General features: G+C 30.6%; 1 protein-coding gene across 1 annotated transcript in view; it reads right to left on the reverse strand.

Annotated features, from left to right (window-relative positions):
- Positions 1-14,414, reverse strand: part of LOC109606923 (uncharacterized) — a 33,013-nt gene that overhangs the window by 2,756 nt on the left and 15,843 nt on the right. The window contains exons 2-5 of the mRNA XM_049964474.1: positions 11,514-11,749; positions 2,029-2,164; positions 1,912-1,969; positions 1,177-1,440 (exon numbers count right to left, since the gene is read on the reverse strand). Of these exons, the coding sequence (XP_049820431.1) occupies positions 1,177-1,440; positions 1,912-1,969; positions 2,029-2,164; positions 11,514-11,586 (531 nt within the window). The 5' untranslated portion in view covers positions 11,587-11,749. The remainder of the gene's footprint in view (positions 1-1,176; positions 1,441-1,911; positions 1,970-2,028; positions 2,165-11,513; positions 11,750-14,414) is intronic.

Here is a 14,414-nt window from a genome sequence, read left to right on the forward strand (position 1 = left end):
GTAATAGAATTATAATTTATGTTTTTTTTTTTTTTTAATTTCTATTTATTACTGCATATAACATTTACTTTTTTATTATCCAAATATTTTGTAAAAATCTCTAATAAATTTCGAAGATCCTTATAACAAAAAAAATTTGAAATTGATGAAACGAATAGCAGTAATAAATTTTAAAGATTATCTACGATCTTTAAATCTAAATTTATATTTCAAACAGTATAAGAATTTTAACAAAAATCATATTTAAAGTAAAATTTTGTAATTTAATTTGAAAAAAATGTATGGTATAATGATATCAACTATATTACTATGTTTTCCGTATTGAATATTCTTTAACTTCAAAGTAAAGTTTCTATTTCATTTCTACTTTAATAATTTAAAGTTTTCTTTTGTGTAACTTCTTTTTGAAATGTGAACAAATAATATCGATTACTATACAATATTAAATTTCTTGAGGATTTTGTGAGATAATACAATATGTTAATGAATGTTATGAAAATAAAGAGAATTCACTGTTATTAAGACTGAACAATATTTACTTGTTACTTACAATTTTTTAAAACGTAATGGTACACAATTATTATACGATTATTATCGTACACAATAAGGTGCAACCATATTTATATCAGTGATCATTACATTACTTAAACGTGATTGTTATATCATATATCGTTTACAGGTTTCGTTGTTGTAGAAGTAGTTATTTTCAATTTAATATAACAACGCTTTACTAACGTATAAAAGAAAGAAATTTTCTATACTTTTATCTTTATCCTTTCATAAAAAAACTGTTTATTTTTAAATTACAAATGACATTTTAACCTGCGCATTCGCCATTTACACATTTGGATAAAATACATAAATACGTTTTCTTTAGATGCCTTGCTATTAATTATTTTTTTGCTCATTAATGCGAGTACCCCCATTCTTCCCGCTATTTTCTTTGTTCAATTACACCACAATACCTAAACAGAGTCATTCATTAGTGAAACTATTCGTGATTCATGGAGAAAATTTCGCACGCGATGCTCCAAAGTATCTTTGTAAACCAGCTTAAGATGAATGGATGGGAGATACAAGGCTATCGTTATTTTAATGATCTCGAAAGAAATTAAATTGCGCACACACCGGCGACGGAATAGGCCGTCCTCATTAACGCGGCGCATTTCGACTCACCTGCGAAACGTAGTTTCGGTCGTGCGGCGGCGGCGGCTGATGCTGCCTCTCCACCATTCCCCTGGCCATCACCGCCTCCGCCGATCGGACGCCCTCCATCGAAGGTCCCCCGACTGCCAGCGGCGCCTTCAGGGGCCTCCTCTTCGGGGTGGCGGGAAGGGAGCGGGATCCGGCGCTCGCCGTCTCCCAATCCTTGAGCAGCGAGCTCAATCTGGCGGCCTCGGCGGCTTTTTCTGTTTCGCTTTCCGAGTTGTAGTCGGGACCCTGTGCGGTTTTACACACAAGTTTAAACTGCAGATGTACGATAAACAAACGCGAAGAGGAGGAAAAATAGGTGCTTTGTTGGTTGGGCACGGATTAGGTTTTAAATTTTGGAGTGAGGACGTTTATGAAACATCGCTGGGTACGGTTTAATCGAGTTTTTGGCCTATTTTAGGAAGAGTTTTTTATTTTATTTAACCCATTCTCCATCTTTTAAAACGTTCATTCATGTGTGAGTGAATATGGAAAAAGTACAGAGAGGTGACGTAGCTTCACTGGTATAAATTTGGATTAGGGTTAGTCTATCTAAATCATCAATAATTGTCACAATGTGATTTTCTAAATCAGAGTTATATGTATATTGCGATGTTAATACCGTGAGTAATGACAAAATATGTCACGTTGCTGGAACTGACTGTTCTAATCAGAGAAAGGCCTGATATGCATGACATGCTAAAACAATGAATTACTTACGTTTTCGATTTTATCATCAAGCATTTTGAAAAAGTCTTGCTGGCTTGTAGATATCTCTCTGTAATAACGAAGACACATCAAAAAATTTATTTTAACTGAGACAAGGTAACTACACACGTTTGTGCTAAAAGTGGTCCACCAAATGGTTTAACTTTGATTGTTTTCCTTTGGTCGCAGTCTTCTAAATTTTCCCCATTCTCCGTATCATTTTCAATTCCCTCATCCTCCTCTGCTTCTGTTTTCTCAGGGGTATCTGTAATCAACACAACAATGTTGGTCTTGAGACAGATAAATAAAATGTGCACTAAGCATAAGCTTATTATATTATAAGACATCGGTTATTATTTTATTATTTCAAATGTTCCAAATCAATTTGTGGAAAAACCTGAATTTTATGTCGGGGAATTAGTATTAAGACAAATAATAAATAAACTAAGCAAAACGAAGGCACCAATGGGTAGCTGAATATAGAATATATAGTCCAACAAACTCAAAATGTGTCGTTGCCAAAGTTTAACCTTGACAAGTTTGGAAGTGATCCGGTGTCTTGGTGTGCAGTAGTGGAGAAGTGTATAGAAGAAAATCGACTAGGGGGTAGTGCACTAATTATTGCACTCAGCCAAGCACTTGAAGGGAGTGCTTCACAATGGATGACGCAAAGATGTTTCCCGGGCATCACCTAATTACAGTTCAAAGGCTTATTTATTGCACGATACGAGGGAATTGATACTCTTGTTGCAACATTGTCGTCTGTTTTTGATAGTAAACTAAAAGAGGGAGAATGCCTTTCTGACTATGATATCTTGATAGTTGGAAATACATTTGAAGAGTTAGTCGAACGTTTGAAATTTGTGTTAGAAAAACTGACAAATGCCAAAGATGTTTGTTTGATATTTTAGGGGCACACGAGAACGGGGGTTAAGTCAGTATGGCTGTGTCGCAGAATTAGTATTAAGACAAAATCACTTTGAGAAAAGGCGTCAGTGAAGAAATGACGAGTTAGTTAGAAATTGATCGTTGCGGTCCACGGACACATTTTCGTTTTGTCGATATCATTATTGTTAGTTAGTAATACAGAATTAAATAGTGTGTCGTTTCGAGTAAAGTGTAAATAGACGTTACAAATGAACAATATGGAATCTCAAAATCGTTACCCCTTCCCGACATTTCACAGTTCAATCTAAAAACATTAATTTAATTAATTAATTAAGATTTAATTAATTTTTTTCGGCTAGAAAAATGTATTATAATATATTATTAATAATCACATTTTCCATCCAATACAATAAATATATTACAAATACAGAACAGTGTTAAAATATTAACACCTTGAATAAGTTCTCCATGATTCTTTTACAAAAAGCTTTATTTAATATATAAGAAACAAAAATATTTCACTGAAAGTATTGCCCATCACTAGCTCTACTTTCTCTCATCTTTCTGGGAGCATATAAATTCCTCGTTGGAAAAACCATATATCTAAGAATCGATCCATTCTTTAGTATTTTTCGCAGAGAAGAATCTTCGAACCGTGAATATTTGGTTTTGCGGACGATACTGATGCATATTCGGGCTTATCATACGATTTTTTACGCTTTGGATTATCGTTGTGTATCCACTTTTCATCGTTAGTTACGATACAGTGTAAAAAACTCACGTTAGAGCAGTAGTTCACACCTGAGAAAACGCAATTCGGTTTTAAATTATACGGCACCCAATGTCCTTGCTTCTGAATCATTCCTAACACATTTTGTAACTGTTGATCGGGTAATTCCTCCAATTATTTGTCTTTAAATTTGTTTGTTGCGCCAGAACGATTTTTATCCTGAAGTTCAAAATGAAACCAGTCTCTGCATAACGTATCCGACAGAGCAATGTCACCGCAAAAATTATATGTGCTTCATCTTCTTTTCTTCTGAATAAAATAGTGCCCCGTAAATACACTTTATTTGGAACAAAAGCAGACTTTTTCGGAATTAGCATATACCAAAAATTATAGCCAGATACTGAGTACTGCTACTGCCATTTTTGAGGAAACAGCGAAAACTTATTCAAAGTCTTAATAACTATATTAAAATGTGAGCTGTATTAGTTGAATTGAATGCCAGTACCTACAAAGTTTATCGTTTTTTTTTTGTTATTGTTCTGTCTGGTCAATCTAATTTTATATGATTATTTAATTATTGGTCGAAACTGTAAGAAAAATTATAATTCTGTGTTCAATAAGAAGAGATGGCTAAGAAATTTATCTAAGTTATATAAGTTGAAAGAAAAATCGGCAACAGTACAATGTGAATGCCAAAGAAATAATCCAACTGAATTTAAATCAACCGAAATTAAAGTAAATCTGGTGGAAATAGGTCTTTAAAAACTTTAGTTTTTACTAAGCATGTCTTGCTCAGGATTACATTCTATGGACCACGAGTAGCTTTTAGTGATGAGTGTAAATTTAATTTATAAAAGCATGATTTTTGTGCGTATTTTAAACTTTCTACAGAGACAAAACTATTATATACAAAAAGATTATTATATCCGCAATTCAATTATAACATATTATGGGGTTGCTTCAATTCTTCTGGCGGGCCTAACTGAATTATATTATGAATTATATTAAACAACAATGTTCTTACATATATTGAAGAAATGAAACTATTAATAAAAATATTTCAACCTAAAAACGATCCCAAACACAAAAAATTGTGAGAAATTGATTAAAAGACCTAACCATCGATATTTGTCCTTCCCAATCTCTGGAAATCCACCCCATGGGGAACTTGCAGAATCACCAAATTCGACAGAAATAGTTTACAAATTTAAATTAATTCGACAAAGCAAATTATATATAATATTATAATCATGTCGTATATTCGGAAAATATTCGAGCCCATGCATGGGTAAAACAAAAAGGATATTAATGTTCTAATGTTAATTTAAATAACACAGATTTAATCTTTAAAAATCTTTTTCAAAATTGAAGTTGCTATATTTATGTCCAGTCCAATTCAGAAATATATATGTAACAATTTATAGAATAAGAATATAATAGTTCTTATAATACGGTGTATACAATTTAATTATTTTAATTAAATAAAAGAATTATGGCTAAAATATTTAACATTCTAACCAGTTACTATAATAATGACCACTACTGTATATAAATGAAATTATCATATTCGAATATATAAATATGATGATAATTAAGGAATGTATTAATATACATCATAATATGGTAATTAATATAAATTAATTTCTAATTAAAATTGAAATTAGTAGAAATTATAATACCGAGAGAGGTATTTAATTGGAGCTCCATTCGATTCATTTTTTTAACAATGAACACCATTTACTCTAGTACATCGATTCCCAATTATTCGGCGTCACTTTCGAATAAATTAGAACAGCATATTGTTTTATTAGTCGTCTATTCTATGTGCCTTCGTGTGCCACTTCACGCCATGTGTCCGGATGATTTATTTTATATTTGTCAGTTGTGTCTGACAGATTCAAATTAAATGCAGCGAATATGATAACGAAGGACAAACATCAAAGTTTTTATGGTGGCCTTTTCGTGAATATTTTTAGTCCTGAAATTGTTTCAGACCAAACAGCCTGGGAAATATCGTCTGTTCTTCCCACATAAGCAACATTTCGCTCAGGAATTCAGCGACATATGGTCACATGACGACAGGAACGTTATGACTATTTCAATGTTTTAAAGGTCATGATTCCTCTTATTGTTAGATGAAAAAACCTACGCTTATAAAACGTTATCAAAGATTTAAAATGTTTTAGTTTTCTTATTACTCCTTACTTCCTTTTGCCCATACCGTTTCTGTGAAGTAAATTATGAGATTCCAGCAGGAGCAATTTATAAAACTTTTCTCAATTAAAATTAAATAGAAATTCCTGCCCGATTTAGTGCTCAGCATTCACAAATAAAACGCGAATCAAACTGAGTCGTAGCGGATATTCTGTTATTTGAAAAATTTATTTGCGTCCATCGAACAATAAAAAATGGAATCTGATGGAGGAAATCATTCAACACAACGAAGGAAAATTGATTTCCGTCGTTATCTTACGGCATATACAGGCAACCTCCAGTAAATTAAGTTTGAAATTATGTTATTTGGCGTAAAAGCCAGATAAGCGTGAAATTCCCGATAACTAGTTGCCGCCACCCCTTATGCTGGCCTGCTTCTATAAGAAGGTTAAGCCTGCCTAAATTTAGAAAAGCAGGCCGAACCGATTTAGTCCTAAATAAAACAACGGATAATTTTCCTTACTTTTACGCATTGCAAATGATTCTTCCGTGAAACTGTAGAATTTCGTTCATTTTTTTTCTAACACGTTTATATACTGACAAAGAACATAAAGGAAAAATAAATTACGTTACGAAGTGCATTGTGCGTCATAAAGCAATGCTCAAAGCGAAATATGATCCGTTTTATCGTGCTATTTGGAGACGAATAACTGAAAACGTAATCTTTTTTATGGCCGTCGATGATTTTGCGCGTTTGTTATGCGGTTCTTCTGGTCGAATAATTGCAAACAAATTGCTAGTTGAATAATTGCAGGAAGGACGTGTAAACTAGATATTTTTCGTCGCGGTTCGTCACGTAAACAAAACAATCGATGAAATTAATTTCCGCCTCTTCAGAGATTCGTTTCAATATCATTGTGATATTCCATCGGTGTTTAATAGTAATTCAAGGGGATTTTATAAATTATAAAAGGATTAAATGTTGAATTGTTAATTAACGATTGCAGAAACAAAAAGTACTTGGCACGTTCCCGACATATAAAATTGAATTGCAATAAATTCACGGTATAACTGAAATTTCATGTCAGGCGCCATTTAAATATAATCCGTATTGAATCGGAATATTGAGGTCGTGTTTTTTCAGCATTATGTTGATTTTAAAAGTGTAATGAGTCATTTATTTGGCAGCCACAAACATAATTTTCGGCTTTCATTTCGCAATCAATCCATGAGAAACTAGCGATATAAATTTAAATTTAGAACGTCGAATATTTATACGAATTGGTGATATATAGAATTGGAATTATTTGCATTATATTGCAGGAAAATCACGTAAATCACTTTTAAAGTAACTCTTTAAAATGTTAAATGTAACATACTTTTTTGGTAATTGAACTGGGAATATATATATATATATATCTAGTAACATTAATTTTGAAAGAGATTATTCATCATTAAATCTGTATTATTTAATTTATCATTAACACTTTATATAATATCCTTTTAGTTTTATAATTTTGGCCCTTCTTCGTGGCATAGATTTTCCGAATATACATGTTAATATTCCTTTGCTGATAGTTCATTCAAGTTTATAAAATTTGAATGTCGAATTTGGTTATAAATGTGATCTCATATGTTCCCTCTAGGGTTGGTGTCTGGAGATAGGGACGAGTAAGACAAAACGTTGATGCTTTGATCTTTTTACCAATCAGTCACAATTTTAGATTTGTATTTGGGATCGTTTTCATGTTGAAACACATATATGAATAGCATCATTTCTTCAATATATGGAAGCAAAATGTTGTTTAATATTTAACTTAAATTAACAGAGAGCAATGAAAGGCCATACAGTAAAAAGTTTATATAATTCTGACCTTAATTACTATAATTATGGCCGGTACTGTATGTATAAATTTAATAAATCTATATTGGATGTCAACGAATCCATTAGACAAGATATAACTTCTAGGACACTCGGTATATCAAATTGTGATCTGGTATAGATAAATGGTATGGAGAGAGGAGAGTTTTCACATATTTTTAACTTTTAGGTCACATCCGGTTTCACCGTTTCCGAATGGAAATTTTTAAATGGAATACCCTGTGATAGACTGACATTACGCCTATTTGATTCTTTAGAGCCCTTTATTATCCTTTATTAATAATAATTTAATTTATGGGGTTATTTTTAATCCACTCCCAAATAAATTGGTATTCACCAAAAAGTTCTCTTTTCGAAAGATGCCTCAATGAGTCTTTGCGATTGTAATTTTCTGATATCTAGTTACAATATTAAAAATGGCACTAAAAATATTAAGTCTGATCGAGAATTCGAAAACGGAACCATTTTCGATGAAACAGGAAGTGACAGAAAAGTATGTGAAAACCCCATACCATTTACCTATACCAGATCTCATTTTTTGATTTAAAGAGTGTCCTAAAAGTTATGCCTTGATTAATGGTTGAGACTCGACATTGACTAATTTTAAATTAGTTTAATAAACTTAAATTACATAGAAAATATACTACACAGAATGAATGCATTATTGATAATAGGAGGATAAAAAATGATTGGATTTCAAAGGTTAAGTTTTGAGTTTTAACAAGACTTCAGTATTCTCCTTAGTTGTATTAAAATATTTCTCTTGAATTGTTGGAATGTGTAACCTAAAGATGGTCGTGAACAAGGATAAGATTTATGAAGACGTCGAAGGACTATATCGACTTAGAAATTTAGTTCCGCAAGATTGCTTTGTGACCAATTGTATAATTTCCAATCAGTGGTTTACAGAAGAAGAAACCATGAAATTCAGTCTTTTAGACATTTTTCTTATAGTTCCCAGATAGTGCTTCCTGACACATTGAATTAAAAGAATAGTGTATAGAACTAATACTTTGATATGTTATGATGAGTTTCTATTCTGTTTGGCCAAGCATGATGATTAGTTACAGAAGGCTCTTCGAAAAATTGTAATTATTGACACAGTAAGTGTCCAGATCATAATGGATCTTTAATTCCTCATTAATTTAAAAAAATGATACATATTCATTACCGCTGTATTTATGTGTTCAATGTACTTATCTTTATTTCGTCCACTGTTCTCTGATTATACTAATTATAATATGTATTGTTAAATAAATAATAATTTTATTAATCTATTTTAAAAATCATTTTATTTCACTAATTTAAATGAAATTTGAAATGTTAATTCAACTGTTATCTGATCGACATGATTAATTAATTTTCCCGTTATTTGATTTTGATGTAATGTATCACAAACAATTTATTTGTTTTCGCTCCGAATATCCCTGGAGTGTTTAATTTTAACATAACGATCCAAAATACAATATGAATAAATGTGAAATGTGAAATTATTTACCCACAGTACAAAAAAGAACTATTTGAGGGATTATTCGAAGCTGTAAAAGAAAGGTTTCTCTTCTGGAATGTAATTGCCCCTTGCAAGAGGAAAATCAATAAGTGATATATATCCAATCTCGCAGTGTTACACTTACAATCAATATGATTTCATTCATGGACTAGAATCCATTCATGAATTCAATTTAATGATACCTGGTTACAAAATGTCCAGTGAGTTAATTGGCACTAGTTTATGAATTTCAAACAGAATGTACGAAATATTTTTTACAAAAAAATTGTCAGTGGAACTCTGCAATGTTCATACTTTTTTTTTAAAATGTGTTTCCATTTTTTACATGTTTGCCTAAAAATAATATTTTAACAATCCGGATTATATGGAGGCACATATTGATCGGTAATCATGTTATTTTTGTTGGTAATTTGCTATTACTTAATTTTTTAAAATATAGAGAAAGCATTGATGGAACCATAAATAATATGACTTTATAACTGTGGTAGTAGAGTGAGTCAATGTTAATAATTGAATGTAAAAAAGTTATTTTTCCTTCTCTTATCTTTAACTTTCAAGTATTATGGGTCAGAGAAATCGGAGATTTTTTTTTCTTTACATCAATATAAAGAGAGCTCTTTTACGAACTTTTTTCAACGATAAGTTAGGAATAACTGACTACTCGTTTAACAGACTAATCAAGCGACTGAAATCAGATGCATATTGATCAATACGACTTATTTTCTTTTATGTTAAAGTTAATTTTATCTTTTTTATACAGATAAAGGGCGTATGGTAATTTTTTCTGTACTTTTGGGATTAGCTATATTAAATAATTCTTTAACCTAAATTATTTAGCTTGTCCTTATCCGATACTCCTGATATGTTCTTTCCATAGCAACTAAATACTTAGTGACACATATCACCTTGTTCATCAGTTTCAGCTCTAAATTAGGATAAAACATATTTAGATGAAAGTACAGGAAATGTATTTGTAAGACACTTGGATATTGTTGTTCCTAACAGATTTCGTCCCTCAAATCCCCAAGAAATTACTCTTAAATTTCTGTACCAATTCGTGATCAGCTTGCAGATTAAGTGGGATGTCAAAGACAACAAAAGTTTTTATTTTGTACCATAATACTGTAAATTAGAAATAAAAACTGTCAAATAAGAGATAGTTGACATACAGTCGGATTCAGAAAGATCGCAAAAAGTTATAAGCGAACAGTTTCTTGTATCAAAACATTTATGGAAATGTGGATGTGAATCTTTCAAAAACGAGAAGAAAGACTTCTTTTCTCTCATAGACGTCGGAACTGGATAAGAGACTGGAAAAAAATACTATTTTCAGTCTACAATATGTCTACTGTACATAGGACATAGGACATAGGATGTTAAAATTTATATTTCAGCATGACAATGAACCCTTACTTGTTAATGAATGGTTTGTTTAATAAAAAATCAATATCCTAAAGTCCTAAAGTGGCCAGCTCAATCTCCCGATCTTAATCCAATAGAAAACTTGTGGGAGATTTTGGATAAGAAGATTGGAGCAAATTAGATCACAAATAAAGCAAATTTGTTTGAACAAATTAAAAATGTTTGGAACAATGTGGACTAGGAAATAATTTCCAATCTATGTTAATATCCTCTATGGCAAAAAATGTGAGGGTGTTATACCCAATACCTAATAATACATACTGAATGGAATTTTAAATATTAGACCACTTATGTCCGATTTATTTTTTTTGTATTGGTCTAATTTTTTTAAGTCATCGTTAACGTGACAAATTCCGCCATTAAATAATATAATTTATATATGTGTGTTTTATTATTTATGGGAACAAAAATCGGCCTTGTAAGTACATATTGTTTAATATTTAAAAAAAAGAAGATCACTCTGATTTAGTCTGATATTGTATGTATAACTATGAGTTCAAAAAAGTGTACTAAGAATTTTTTTATATATATTTTTGTGACTCTCAATGCTTAAAATTAGATAATATGGAAGAGATTATAAACCAATAATTTTTTCAGATTCCTAGTTATTAAAGTAATATGAACAATTTGTGATGTCTTGCAAAGATTTTAAATATTTTAGTTTTACCTCTACAATTAAAGAATACAAAATATATTTCTATCAAAAAATACAATTATTATAAATCAATATATATTTTCATTACCAATTTCCATAAATACGATTAATTTTAACTGTTAGTTCTTTTTTGAAATTAATACATTATAATATAATATTTGGTAGATAAAATACTAACCGAATTATTTACATCCCAAAAATGAATTGATTCATGTTTCATTTATTTAAAATTAATAACAATTCATTTAAATAACATGCGTATTTAATATTAGGAAAAATGTAAATTAAATCCATCACTGAAAATAAAACAAGTTGTAAAACAAATTTCATTTCAAAATTCAATTTAAATGGGACATTAGTGAGAGGTACTTACCAGACTTCGTGCTGTTATTTTTGCTTCTGGCTTTCCTAGGATATATGTTAATCTTGCTGTGTCCACAGCCCATTTCTAGACGGAAAACGGAACGGTCTGGATACGGTTCCGTACCAGGTGTATTCAAAAAGAATCAATTACATATTCCAATGGCCAAATGACCGCGGTCAACCTGCACCGTTCGTGTTCGGTAGATGTGTTACATGACCGTAAATCCTTAATGAACCAGACGCCATCTGGAAAAGTGATCAATAAATTAATAATTGCCTCGGTCCAATGTGCACTTGAGCATCTCTCGTATAATCAATTTACCGTTTATTTATACTTGTTTTAATTAAACGTGTGAATGTGTGTGTGTCGGGGGTTGATCACGTGTCACGGTTCATCGATTTTATCTCGACAACTGAATAATGACTTTAAACTATCTAATTTTATTTTTGTAGCAGCTCTACAGTTAGGACATTTCTCGTTAATTGTGTGACAAAAACCAACAGGTTAATCGAAGGAATGTGCGACAATTTCGTTTTAAACAGGGGACTAACAAGATATTTACAAATTTATCAAACACGTACTTAAACGATATTATTTTGGTATTATCTGTGTAAATATTTTCACTGATGTGCTTTGTTCATTTACCTTATAAACTTTAAGATGAAAGCAGTGTTTAAATTCTTCATTAACTTAAATTTCAAAGTTTCTGCGAGTTTGTTAGAAACTCGAGAATATTTCATTGAACTGGAAAATTTACGTTCCAATGTTAACTTATTGAATTTATTTTGGTCAAAACAAATTGCGTCGTTACACTTCTAATTTTGTCAAATAATTTCGTTTACTGAAATATTAATAAAATTTTAAAATATTATTTTTGAAAACTCTTCAGATATAAATTGAATTAATTTTTTATGACGTGCATTCTAGTTTCGATTAAATAATTAAATGCTGTTAAAATTGATTAGGTAATTTCAGGTTAAACAAACAAAACGCTTTTAATTAAAGTCTCGTAACAATCAAAAGCGTCTCAAAATTACTTTATTTCATTTGATGGCCTTAAAAGGAGATGTCTCCGTTTCCTTTTATCAAGTTTTACCTTCAGAAACGATACGAGAAGGATTTATTATGCAAAGAAGATTGAATTGATTCGATAAGTTATTCTACAAACATGCATTGATGGAATTTTGAACAATTGAAAATGTTGCAAGTGACATTTATTAGTCAGTCAGTTAGTGAAGCTTCAAATTATTAAACAATGTATAACGGTTATTTAAATTTCAATGTTTCAACTAATTGTCATGAAATATTTCGGGAAAGTTTTGATTATTAATATTAATGTTGTAGACATTTATTATTGAAATTAATGACTGTTCAAATAAATTCTCTGTGGCCACATTATTGTTAGTAAACAATTCTACTTTCATTTAATGAAAAGTAGATTTTACTGTACTTTACTTACAGTTAATAAAATGTATAAATAATATTAATATTAATTTTCATTAAAACCTTCTCAAATGCATGAATTTTCAAAGGATTTACAGTCGCTTAGAGTAATTTTGTCAGACTAACGTAAATTAAGTTAAAGATCTTCATAAATCATAATTAAGAAAATTTCCGGGTTCCGTTTATTACCGTTAAAAAAAGTTCGTAAGTCGGAAAAAGTTACTTTAATTTAAGTTACTTCATACCTAGTTTTAAAATATTGTTTTTTTATTGTGTAACTTTCATTACAATAAAACTATTTCCACTTTCTACACCCCCATTTGTTAATAAATGCAAAAAATGCAAATAGCTAGCTGAGTCGAAATATGAATCCATTTTAATTTCCATTTCCATTTATTACTTTTTTACCATTAATGTCCTTGTTGAATATATTTTTTAATCACTGGGAAAGGTCTGGACGTTTAACAACTGGTATTATAACGTATAGTATAGGGTGCCATTGCGTCGGACATCTTTAATTTTCATTAGAGGTAATTTGATCGCCCAGCGACACATCCAGGAAATTGTGGAGCCCCATCTGCAGCCCTGCCTTAAAACTCCCAACATTTCAATGTAAATTTGTTGCCATGCCCAGCAAGATTTCCGGACTTACCACCGATTGAACACGTGTGAGATATCAAAGGCAGGAGACTTGAAAATTCACCCTTCCCCCACATACTTTGGCATTCACCCTTCCCTCGCGTACTTTGGTAGTCTATCAGCGTCAAGCAGAGGTGGCATAAAATGAGTTACATCGGGATGACATTGTTCACCTCATTAGATTAATGTCAAGGTAAGTCATATTATTATTTTTAAAAACTGATATTAAAAAATATTCTCTGAATTTTGAATTATTTATTTCTCTTTATTACTCCATACCATTGGATCTATGTGTTCTATTTTCTATGTCACTAAGATTTTAATGATTATTGAAAATTTATTTAAGTTCTATGTTTAAACTGTTAGCAATTTCATAAATAATAAAATAACGACTGGTTCATTTAAAATATCATTTATAATAGACGAATGTTGAGGCATAATACCGTAGCAACTTAAATTAATAATTAAGCTACCCTTTCTCTTCTAATATATTGTTTAACTATTTGTAAATAGTTATTTACAATGTTCTGAAAGTCTATAAATAACTCAATTGAACTAATGAGGTATACATGTTAAATAAATATAGGTTTTAATGATTAAGGTGTGGAATAATGACTTTATTGCCTACAGAATTATATATAAATTTCAGTATGCCTAAAAATCAATCAGTTGGTTTATTACTTTTTTACGATTAGTGTAATAGTTTTATGTGAGTTGTGGCTTCTAAAAATAGATCTCGTTAAGTTCCTGTAATAACGAGGAAGACAAAAACAATATCGTTATTGGTAATTTAATTAAAAACTTCATTAATGGTCTAATAAAAAGTAT

Source organism: Aethina tumida, chromosome 3, assembly GCF_024364675.1.
Source record: "Aethina tumida isolate Nest 87 chromosome 3, icAetTumi1.1, whole genome shotgun sequence".
In the NCBI taxonomy this organism is placed as follows: Eukaryota; Metazoa; Arthropoda; class Insecta; order Coleoptera; family Nitidulidae; genus Aethina; species Aethina tumida.